This window comes from Magnolia sinica, chromosome 13, assembly GCF_029962835.1.
Source record: "Magnolia sinica isolate HGM2019 chromosome 13, MsV1, whole genome shotgun sequence".
Classification (NCBI taxonomy): domain Eukaryota; kingdom Viridiplantae; phylum Streptophyta; class Magnoliopsida; order Magnoliales; family Magnoliaceae; genus Magnolia; species Magnolia sinica.
The window spans coordinates 32,445,716-32,458,058 of NC_080585.1; the positions used below are offsets into that span (position 1 = coordinate 32,445,716).

Here is a 12,343-nt window from a genome sequence, read left to right on the forward strand (position 1 = left end):
CACTTGAAAATCAAACAAGCCCTTTCATGTGGGGCCTAGTGTGATATGTGTCTAACATCATCAACACCGTCCATTTGATGGGTTCCCTTTCAAGTCACGGGATATCTAAAATATCAGCTGTACAGGAACTCAAGTGGGGCATATCATGTAAAACCATGTGAAGACATGCCAAAAACATATAAAAGAACTTGGTGAGCTTGAAATTTGGATGCAGCTAAAATTTGGTCTGACAAATAAACATCACTTTCGTCCCCACGATGGGTTCAACGATGGTTTTGGCGGTGGATTCCAGTCCATTTACCTACAGATTGGCTGTCTTGGAGCACGGACGAGTATCAACTCTCGATCTCGGCCCTAGATGGAACCTCCTTGCTGGCGGATGGGACTTGCTGGTAACCTGGAGTGCTCTCGCGGTCTAACTGTGTCATTTGTGTTTGGGATTTGTGCTGCGAAATCACACAGATCTAAATCTAGGATAGTAATTCTATAGTAAAAAAGCAATCACAGAAGAACACAAAGTTTTAACGTGGAAAACCTTTGCGGGAAAAAACCACGGTACAAAGCGACAGAGATCCACTGTGAAATAGAAATTACAAAGAGAGAGGACAATCTCACCCTTGCTACACCCTTTGATTTCCCTAAAACCCTTTTAAAAAGTTTTAGAATTATTTCCCATTCCCTAGAAAAGCCTTAGGAACACTTATTTATAGTTTAGGCAACTTCCCTTTCGCATCCTAGTTGCGAAAGGACTCAGATTTCCGCAATCCGCAAAATCGCGGAATGAATCTACGTAACTATGACTAGTCAAAGGGGAGCTACGACTGGTCGAGCTACGACTAGTTGAACAATCCCTACGACTGGTCGAAGGGCCCGGACATGAAAAACAGGGCTCGCTGGACTTTGAGTCGAGCGGGCTATGACTAGTCGAGTCGCTCCCATGACCAGTCGTGGCTGGCCCACGACCGGTCGAACAACCCAGAAAATTTCAGATTAAAGACTTCTGACAACAATCTCCACCAAGTCTTCAATCTTCAACCGTGTAGCTTCTTGACCTCTTCTCTTATCTCTTCATTGCATCATAGTTTCAATCAACGCTTCTCGTGCACACTCTGTCCTTCTTTTACGCCATCGCCAAGCCTAGAGAAGTTGTACAGAACATGAACTTCTTTGCAGGAACATTTTTATTGATCATGTCTGCCAGATCTAAATCCACATGCCTAACCACCTTTGCTCCTGTCTTCCCAAAAGAAAAGACGTAGTTTTCTTACCATCTCACCGCTACCCAATATTGCTTGCTAAGGTACTTGCTCACAACATTGATAGCCTGTGAAATAACCGGTCTAATCCAGACCATGGCATACACTGCCAACCACATTCAAATAAGGCTCATAGATATCCTATTTTCCCTCATCTGTTTTGAGACATGTCCTGAGGAAAACTCGAGGAGAGACACGTAGGGAACGCTCTCCGGCTTTACCTGGCCCATTACATCCTTGATCAATAACTACACACAAGGTATTCTTCCTATGATTACCAAAGTCTACTCCTCCTTCAGTCTTATTGCCGAGAACATCTTTGCAGCCCCCGATCCTTCATCTTGAATGACCCACTTAACCGAGTCTTCAGTACATTGATTTCAGACATATCATAATTAACGATCTACATGTCATCAATTCCTGACTCACCGTGAAGGAATCAAACCACTGCCTAGGCGACAGGTCAAACCACGACCTCCTGCAAAGTCTTTTCTCAGCCCCTTTAACTTCGAACTTCTCTGGTTGGTTCATGTAGATCTGCTCTTCACTTTCCCTTGCAGAAGTGCAGACTCCACATCCATCTTTCTAGCTTAAGATCACATTGGCCAACAAGCGCCAATCACGGATCTAATAGACACCTGCTATATCGTCGGCGTGAATATCTCTAAGAAGCCGATCCCTTCTCTTTGAGCATAACCCTTTGCTACAAACCTCGCCCTGTATCTATGCTGTATCCTCCTGAAGATCCACCTGCATCCAACCGCTCTCTGGCCCACTGGAAGCTCCACCAGCTCCCATATGTCGGTCTGGTACAACAAATCCATCACATCGCCCATAATCACCTTCTACTTCTCAGCACCAAGCTCACCTAGAGCCATCAGAATAGAGGATGAATCCCCTGAGATATTGGAGTCGTCCATGTACCACGCCGATATCCTGCGATTATACCGTGTGACTCTTCTCACAGGTGGTTGCTCCACCTGCTCTATATCCCTGTCCGCACATCTCAGCCTTCCTGCTCTGCCCGCTCATGTGGCCATGCCCAATATGCCATACACATGCAGAGGTGGAATCCACTACATCCACTATAGCTTCACCTTTTGAAGTGCTCCCCATCAACTTGTATAAGTTACTGAGTCGTTGCACTTTCATGATTACCCGTGCCCCCTTAGATACCTTAAGAGCACTATCAATTCCTGTGTACTTGTATCCTTTTGCCTCAAGTACACCAAGAGAAATCAGATTCTGCTTCAAATTAGGAACGTGCCTGACATCAGTCAGGGTGCGCTCTACCTCATCAAATATCCTGATGCGCACCATACCAGCAGCCACAACATTACAGGCAAAGCCATTGCCCATAAACACCTGTCCACCATCGCACTCCTTATAGCTAGCGAACCAACTCCGATGAGGAGTCATGTGAAAAGATGCTCCTGTGTCTAGCATCCACTCGTCCTTACGATCACTGTATGGCCGCCTGATAGTACACACTGACAAAACATCACCATCACATCCACTCGATCCATCTGACGTGGCAACATTGGCCTCCTTGTACGAAGCCTCAGAATCTTCTCTCTTCGATTTAAGATTTTTACAATCCTTCTTCACATGTCCTTCCTTCCCACAGTTTCAGCACTTTACCTTTCCTTTGCCATTGCCCTTGGATTTAGATCTAGAGGCTGAAGAACCTGTACCTTGTTTAGAATTTCTACCCCTTGTATGCAGTGCCTCAGAAGATATCTCCATGTCGACGTTATCTCATAGCTTTCCCTTGAAGGGTCGAGATAACGGTGTCGACACTCAGGGTTTTATTCGTGCTGCACATAGTATCCTTGAATGACTCATACGACGCCGGAAGAGAATTCAGCAACATACATGCTTGTTCTTCATCTTTCATCACTTCTTCCATATCCAGCAATTTGCAAACTAATTTATTAAAGTTGCTGACGTGAGCCTCTAGATCTCCACCCTCTGCCATCTTGAAGTTATACCACTGCCGCTTCAAGTGTAGGCAATTTTCAGAGGATTTTTTCTCATAGACATCCTCTAACTTTGCCCATAACTTAGCCGTAGTTTTCTCCCTCATGACATTATAGAGAACCTCATCCGTGAGACATAAACAGATCGATGATAAAGTTTTTTTATCAAGAGTATTCTAATCATCATCAGTCATAGTAGACTTTCGCTCCTCGAGAGCACCACCTTCGCCTTGCTTGATTAAGGAACTCATCATCTTGATCTTCCATAACTCAAAATTATTTTTTCCTGAGTACTTCTCAATCTCATACCTAGTACTTCCCATTATTACTAATCCCTCAGATTCAGATCTGTGCCCCAACGATTTCTCTGAAATCACTTGTTGGGGATTTGCTCTGCGGAATCACACAGATCTAAATCTAGGATAATAATTCTATAGTAAAAAGCAATCATAGAAGAACACAAAGTTTTAACGTGGAAAACCCTTGCGGGAAAAAACCACGGCATAAAGCGACAGAGATCCATTATGAAATAGAAATTACAAAGAGAGAGGACTTACCCGATTCGAACAACCTTGACTCTCACCCTTGCTATACCCTTTGATTTCCCTAGAATCCCTTTAAAAAGCTTTAAAATTATTTCTCATCCCCCAGAAAAGCCTTAGGAATAATTATTTATAGTTTAGGCAACTTCCCTTTCGCATCCCAGCTGCGAAAGGACTCAGATTTCCGCAATTTGCAAAATCGCGGAACGAATCTGCGTAACTATGACTAGTCGAAGGGTACGACTGGTCGAGCTATGACTAGTTGAACAATCCCTACGACTGGTCGAAGAGCCTGGACATGAAAAACAGGGCTCGCTAGACTTTGAGTCGAGCGGGCTACGACTAGTCGAGCCGCTCCCACGACCAGTCGTGGCTGGCCCACGACCAGTCGAACAATCCAGAAAATTTCAGATTAAAGACTTCTGACAACAATTTGTATTATAACCACACCGCCCGTTCGCTTCGCGAGCTCATTTTAATGCAACATGGAAGATTAAAAAATGAAGTGAGCCATATCACAGAAAAATGGTGGGGATGGAAATGTTTACTGTTGAAACCTTCTTGAGGGTCATACATACCATCCTACGTGGAAAACAAAAATATTAGCTTGATCCAAAACTTCTGCTAGCACTCAAGAAGGCTTAAATGGTGAACGTTCAATACCCACTATTTATTGTGGTGTGGCCCACTTGAGTTTTGCATCTCCCTTGTGTTTTTTTCATCTCTTGAAATAAGCTGGCGACATGGATGGATGGGGTTCATACACACAAACATGAAGGTGGGCCCCACAGAGCTTTAGGTTACTGGCAAGTCGCTTCCTTGCTTGTCTGATTGGCACAAAACCGGCAGAACCCAAGCAAGGGCCGAAAAGATAGACAGCTTTTGTTGCTTCTCCTTGAGAGCTTCACGTAAGGCGCACGTGACAGGGAATGGCAAGGAAGGGGAGATCGTCCTTAAGATGTGATTTGAGGAAGATCAGAGGTTAGCATTTCTTTTTTTCTTTTCTTCTTATTCTTTGCGAAATCTATGAGGGCTTGTCTGGATGCCTGTAAGTTGGGTAAGTGGGAAGTCACTTACAGGTGGTGTTTGGGGGAGAAAAATCACTTGTAAGTAACTTACAACCTGTAAGTCACTTACAGACAAATCTACCAAAAAACTGCAGGGCGAGGTGGGTGGGAAGTCACTTCCCTGTAAGTCACTTACAGGCTCAACGGTCATATTTTTAAAAAGAGGGGGAGAGGGAGAAACGCACCAACCCACAAACCACCATTATAGCCATGAAGCTCCAGCCAATGAAGAGGAAGCAGCAGCCATTGAAGGAACTCTAGCAAGCCTTGCAGCAGTTCAGCCAATCCACATCCTACAACACTATTACCATAGTAAAGCTTCATTATTACCGCACCAACAACCGCCATTTACCACACCAACAACCACCATTGATAAGCTTCTATAAAAAGGGGATTACAGGTTTTGTCTCTCCATCCCAAGCTCTCTCTCTCTCTCTCTCTCTCTCTCTCTCTCTCTCTCTCTCTCTCCCTCTCTGCAATCTCTATCCGTCTCTGCAATCTCTCGCTGGCAACCTCGCCGTAGTGCCTTCCATCTCTCTCCTCTCAAAACGGTAGGGTTTCATCCACCCATTTTCTCTCCTTTGAAAACGGGAGTGGTTTGACATTACTATATAAGGCACGCTGGCACACCAGCACACGTGCGCATATTTTCACACCTGTTATGGGCCTCTAATCCGAACGGACCATGTGATGCAGCATCCCATGAAAATGTTTAGGGACCAATTTGCGCCCTGATTTAAAACTCTGGTGGACCATAGAAAAGAGAGATGCAAATTAAGGTAGGAAAATGTTTTCTTTTTTCATGGCCTGTTAATATTTTAGAACCAAGTATAAGTTGACTAATGGGGGTTTCATGGGGTTCTGCATAACGTGGACCGTTCGGATTTTGGACTCAAATCACGTATTATGAGTTCTCAAAAAGTTCTCAAAAGAACTCTTGCCAAATGGTGCACGGGTGAGTATTATGCGGGAAGGAATCATGTGCTGAGTAATGTGTAAACTCTATGGATCCACCATGATATAAGTATTTGATCCACACTATCCATCCATTTTAATACTTAATTTTAGACGAAGAAATAGATGGACGGATTGGATAAACCAGTCCTAATTTGGGATTGCATTGAAACTGGTCCTAAACATCAATGGTGCATCTTGAATATTTTTGCTTACATCTCATGAAACCAGTCCTAATTTGGTTTCATAGCCGATTGTTATGTACTGGGAATTTCATAATTTGTTTCTATTTGGTTGGTGTTTTTCTTTCATGTTTGCATTGGTTTCTGTTGCAGTTCTTTATTTTATTGGTTTTGCCACTTGTTTCTACACAATGTATCTCTTGGTTTCTTCCTTTTCTTTTTTGCATTATTTTTTGCTTGCCTTCTCTTCTTTTCTTGGTTTTTCATTAGTTTATTTTCGCTGCTTTCTCATTCTCTCTCTTAGTTTTTCATTGGTTCACTTGTCATCTCAGTTTTCTTCATTAGTTTCTGTTTAGGCATGTTCTCTTGTTTTATTGGCTTAGTTGCTGTTCGCAGGTTCCTGTTTTCTTGATTTCTGGTTTCTGTTCATGGTTTCTCAGGCTTCCTTGAATTTTTATTATTTTCATTATGTGTATTGGTTTCTGTTTACAACTTCTCTTGTTTCTTGATTTCATGCATTGGGCTTCTGTTGGTGTGTTTTCTTCTTTTCTAGATTTACTACATTAGTTCTGATCATGTTGGATTTCTTTACTAGCTTTTTTTCTTCGACTCCTGGTATGGGTTCTCCTGTCCATAAGATTTTCTTTCGCCCTGTAAATCTTCAGGGTCTTGAAACCACTTCATAGCCGATTGGATAAATCATGTGCCGATTGAATATTTTTGGTTACATCTCATGAAACTGGTCCTAAACATCAATGGAATTTATTTCTCACATTCCGCATGTGCTGCACATTTACCATTATTACATCTGGTCTTATGAATTGGAACATCAGTTGTTGCTTTAGAAGGTTGGAAGTTGGGTTGTCAATGGGACAGTTACCTGTACTCGGGGTTGTTGCTGGATGGTTTGATTGCACATACACATGCATCTGGTCTTATGAATTAGAACATCAGTTGTTGTTGGGTGGATTTGATTGCGCATACACATGCCACTTCTATGCATAAACTGTGGTCTCTTTGTATGGCTCGACCCAAGCACGACTTGACTTTAACAGGGTACACCACATGGAACTAACCTGAACCCAACTGTGGTCTCTTTGTATGGCTCTTTGTGACCTTGCTAATCATTTGTTTCAATCTTTAACTTATCTTACTATATATTTATTCTTTGATTTTTAGATCTATTTGCCAAATGGATTCGAATTCTGAGATGGATTTTCATATGATGTCTACAATGACTACGGCTTGTGCATTAATGACTATTTGACTAGATAAAAATAATATGTTAGAAGAATCACAAGAACATTAACGAAATTGGACAGACGCACAGGCTGCGAATGCTATTATTAATGGACCGGGGCCAACATGCTTCAACTACATTCGTATGCACAAAGACGCTTTCTTTAGCCTTCGTGATATGATACAAGAAAAGAGTAACCTGCGAGGCACATTTTGCGTATCACTAGAAGAAGAGTTAGTAATTTTTCTTCATATAATTAGCCATAATATTAAGAACCGTGTCATGCAACATCATTTTAACCATTCTGGGAAAACAATTAGTCGTCACTTTAACAGAATGCTTAATGCAGTTGTACTTTTACAACGCGATATTATAAAACCACCTAGAAATGGTGTACCACCCGAAATAATGAATAGTACGAGGTTTTTCCCGTACTTTAAGGATTGTGTTGGAGCCATAGACTGCTCATATATTTCAGCAGTGATCAGTATAAAAGAGCAAGCCAAGTAGCGTAATCGAAAGAGATTTATTTCCCAAAATGTGTTAGCAAGCTGCTCTTTTGATTTAACATTTCAATATGTACTAGCGGGGTGGGAGGGATAGGCATCAGATTCACGAATACTAGCAGATGCTCTTAACCGACAACACAAATTGATTGTCCCCGCAGGTACTGATCTAAGTAGACATATATATATATATATATATATATATATATATATATATATATATATATATATATATATATATATATATATATTTATTTATTAATAAGCAGATTATATTTATATGACTTTTAAAGTGTTTTTTTTAAAAAGGTAAATATTACTTAGTAGATGCTGGTTTTGCGAATGCGCCGGGCTTTTTAACACCATTCCGTGGCATTCGGTATCATCTAAAAGAATTTAGGCAAGGTTGTCAACCTAGGACAAAGGAAGAGTTGTTTAATCTTTGTCATTCCTCATTGCGGAATGCTATAGAACGCGCTTTTGGAGTATTGAAGACACGATTTCCCATATTGAAGATTGCTTCAGGCTATCCTTTAAATACACAAGTCAATATAGTCGCTGCATGTTGTATCCTACATAATCATATTACCAATGAAAAACGTGATCAAGAGCTTGATTTTGAAAATAACAATGATATCGGTGATGGTGAAGATGAAAGTGAGATGCATGAAGATGAAGGTAATGAGAGTAGTGAAGAGGAGAATGAATGCGACTTCCGAAATGAATCTGCGGTTGCTAGGACGGAAAAACAAAGATGGAGGGAATTTTGACTTGGACTTGCGTCAGCTATATGAGAATTATATAAATCAAAACAGAACATCAATTAGTTTATATATATATATATATATATATATATATAGAATGTGGATGCTGATAGAAAATTATTGCAATTTATAATATTTCTACATCTATTTGCAATTTATATAATATTTCTACATCTTATGTGGCTTTACATGTTTGTAATGTTTAAATGTACAATGTTTTAAGGTATGTCACGAAATGCAAAGGCAAGCAGCAGTGGCCGAAAGGCACAAATTAACTAGACATCATACATGGATGAATGTATGGCAAATGCCTTAATTGAGAAAGTATCGCTGGGAAAAAAATTCTGACAACGCTTTTCGAGAAGCTAGTATGAATAAAGTTGCAAAAATTGTGATGGAGACATTTTCTATGCAAGTGGATGGAGAAAAGTGCAAGAATCGGTTACGAACGCTTAAAAAGAAATATAACTTGGCAAAGCTTGCACTTAGCAAAAGTAGCTTCGGTTGGGATGAAGAAAGGAAATGTGTTACCGCTGAACCAGACGTTTAGGATGAATTCATCAAGGTGAAGTTCATTCAAAACTTGAAGTCATTCATATACAGTGAAAACTAACTAAATTCCATTTGTTTTATAGGCAAAACCTGAAGCTATTCATATCAGAAACAAGCCATTCCCACTGCTAGCTCAGTTTGATATTGTATGTGGGGATGATTCTGCTACCGGGAATGTAGCACAAACTACATTCGATCTTGAGGAAGAAGTGTTCACTCCCCAAGTATAGGGTTGTGATGTAGTAATAAACTCGGTGAGACCGAGGTCAAATCCCAAGGGACTGATACCTGTACGTTATCTGAAACTAAGTAGAACTAGAACTAGACTAAGATGAAATCTAAATCAATTGTAATTTGAGTAATAATTGTGAAATATTAATCTAAAACTTAAGGAATTCAGAAGAAGAAAACTAGGGATTCAGAGGATTCACTTGTAGATATCAGGGAAGTCTACGCTTCATTCACGAACTCAACTGGACTTCGAGTCCCATCTTCATCCAGTTGGAAGATATATCACTAAAATCGAATCTGAATTGTTGTTGATCTAGTTTTCAAGAGACAAGAAGGATGTAAATTAGAATAGATTCCATCACAAAACCATGCCCATGAGACAAAGCAAACAACAGAATTAAACCAATCCATAGCCAATCTAAGTGATGTATGAATGTTAGGAAGGATTCCGTCATCTAACCATGTCCAAGGGGCGATGGTGAACAACAAGGTTTCCTAACTGCATAATAACAATAATGAAAAGGAAATACTCAAACCCATCGCAGATCTATTGTAATTTCAGTCACAACAAACCATTAAAAACTAAAGGTATTCCTTAAGATCAAACCAAGATCAACATCAGTTTAGTAATGAATCAAAGCCATAGAGTCTTCCCATCATGCCACAAGCTTCACCTCTTAGCCCCAGCTAAGAGGTTTAGCCAGCCATGAATGGGCTAGAACTTGAACAAAACAATAAAATAAGAAAACAAACTCTAACTCCTCTACTCTCTCTCCTCCTTTTGATGCATGTCCGACCAGCTACCGATTTTTCCTCCACGGTTGCCCGTCTAAGATTGGATGATCCCCCTCTCTCTCGTTTCCTTTTCTTTTATAGCAATAGGGAGGTCAGTGGTTGGAGTTGAGCACCGACCTCTCTTTCACAGTTCGTTTGCAACAGAGCCGGACTCCTTGTTTCACGTAGAAAAAAAAATCGCAAAAACAGCTTGCGTTTGAAGGATTACCTTGGACGGCCGATCGTTCATCTTTTCTACCTAACTCCATGGCTGGGATAATCCCAGACCTGAGCATCCTCTGGACTGTCTGGATTGGCCGATCGATCACATCCATGACCGCGCTCTAGCCCGCAATTTCCGGACGTGCGTAAGCAGCACCATTGGACTGACGCTGGACGTTGGTGGGGCCCATTTCTTGGTGTTGGTCGCAAGATCCAATCCGTTCATTGGATGAAGAACGAAAAATCAGTTAGAAATGACGTGGTATGGCTTGCATTCGGTGTGGCCTACAGAGATTTTTCTTACACCGTTCGTCTTCTTTTAGACGGTTTGAAAACTGATCTTCATTGTCTTCTGCAATTCGGTCACCTAGGCTTGGATGAGAGGGCACGTAGGCTCCTAATAGACGGTCCAGATTAGATCTTTGTTGTACGATGGTGGCCCACAAGAACCGTCCGCCAGCCATAAAAAATTCTACAAAACAGAGCTTCGCATCCAACGCTGTGATGGTTGGTGGGCCCATATTTGATGTCAGTGTGGAAATCCAATCCGTCCATTGCGTTCCTCTCGAAAAACTAGCTGGAAAAGAGTATTTCTATGTCTTTTGGTTTGGCCCATTAAATCTTTTCTTTCAACGTCCAGCCTTCATTTGATCGCTATTTACAAGTGTGTGCACGCATGGGAATAGAAGGACACCTAGGCGGGGGTCCAGCTTCCCCTCTGGACGCAATGGACGGTCCAGATCTTGTAAAAGGATGATGAGTGGGGCCCACTGGTGAAAACCGACGGACTAACGCCCGTCCGCTGAAGCTGTTTACGCAAAGAAGATGGGTCAGCGCACGCTGACCCGTTTTTTTGGTTTTTATGCACAGCTAGTGCCGTGCACATGGTGTACATACACTGGCCATGTGGGATCCATCGTGATGTATATGTACAATCCGTTCCGTCTATCTCTTTTCTTATATTTTTTTAACCATTGGGACTAAATTTGAGGCATATCCAGATTGCAGGTGGGCCCATAATCTGGATTTTAGGGGCTAATTTGTTCGTTAGGCCACTTTCAGAAGGATCCAAGGGATGAATTTCGACGTGAATGGTTAATTTATGGTCTTGAGGCCATCTATGAAGTTTCCAGTTGAATGGATGGTGAGAACCTTATGATCTTGTATTCTAGATAACTTTCAGGCCACCTGAGCTTCAGTTTCTCAATTTTCTCAGATCTCTAGTGTGTAGGTCTGTCCATCTTGGTCCCCTAGAGTCCGTCCCTTGCCTTGGTGAATTCTGAGCTCTAAATCCATACCTTTAGCATCATTTTTCAATTCAAGCTCGTAAATACACCTTGCATCACAAATACGATTAAATCGGGCCGTTAAACAGTACCACGTTCATAAATCCAGGTAATAACTAGGGTCTGATATGCAATATTTAACCTTCAACAAGAAGTCCTCCATTCATCTCATTACATGGATGACATCCCATTGTCCTCATACCCCTCTGGATCATATACACTATTTGCACCACCTAATGATGTATATTCCGATGGAACACAAAGTCAATATCAATATGACGAAGGAAGCGGTCAAAGGAATGTGAGAAACTCTGCTCCAAGGCCATTAAAGAAGAAGAAGAATGCCTATATTGCATCAACTGCTATTGAAAAGTTTGAACGCATGCAGGAAACAATTGATAAATATGTTTCATTCAAAACTAAAACAGCAGGAAGACTATGGGATGAGTTGGAGAATATGACAACCATTGATTCTAACATGATGTATAGGGCCTACACATTCCTTACGGAAAGACCGCATTTTGCTTCTACGTTCCTAGATCATGCAAGTCCTATTCAAAAGAATGAATGGTTGGAGAGGATGATTCCCTAGTAAAAATTTTAAATGTAATTTCTATAGTTAAAGAAGATATTGGTAATGTAATTTAATTATTAGATTTTCTATTAATATTTTTAAGTTTATTCTCAATGCTTAAATTGAGTTATTACTCCATATTATAGATATTTTGATTTCATGGGCCCACTTTTATAGCCCACTTAATGATTGGTTTAGCTTAATAATTATCTCA

At 41.0% G+C, this 12,343-nt stretch overlaps 1 protein-coding gene across 1 annotated transcript; it reads left to right on the forward strand.

The window, feature by feature from the left end:
- Positions 1 to 257: 257 nt before the first annotated feature.
- Positions 258 to 8,496, forward strand: LOC131224207 (uncharacterized). The gene is made up of 3 exons (XM_058219745.1): positions 258 to 392; positions 6,377 to 6,398; positions 8,036 to 8,496. The coding sequence occupies exons 1-3, from the start codon at positions 258 to 260 to the stop codon at positions 8,494 to 8,496; spliced, it is 618 nt and encodes a 205-aa protein (XP_058075728.1).
- The last annotated feature ends 3,847 nt before the right edge of the window (positions 8,497 to 12,343 follow it).

Coding starts and splice junctions, on each gene's coding strand:
- LOC131224207 (XM_058219745.1), top strand. CDS start 258: ATGGGTTCAACGATGGTTTTGGCGGTGGATTCCAGTCCATTTACCTAC. Junction 393..6,376: donor CTGGCGGATGGGACTTGCTG/GTAACCTGGAGT, acceptor TGCTGTTCGCAG/GTTCCTGTTTTCTTGATTTC. Junction 6,399..8,035: donor TCCTGTTTTCTTGATTTCTG/GTTTCTGTTCAT, acceptor TTTTTTAAAAAG/GTAAATATTACTTAGTAGAT.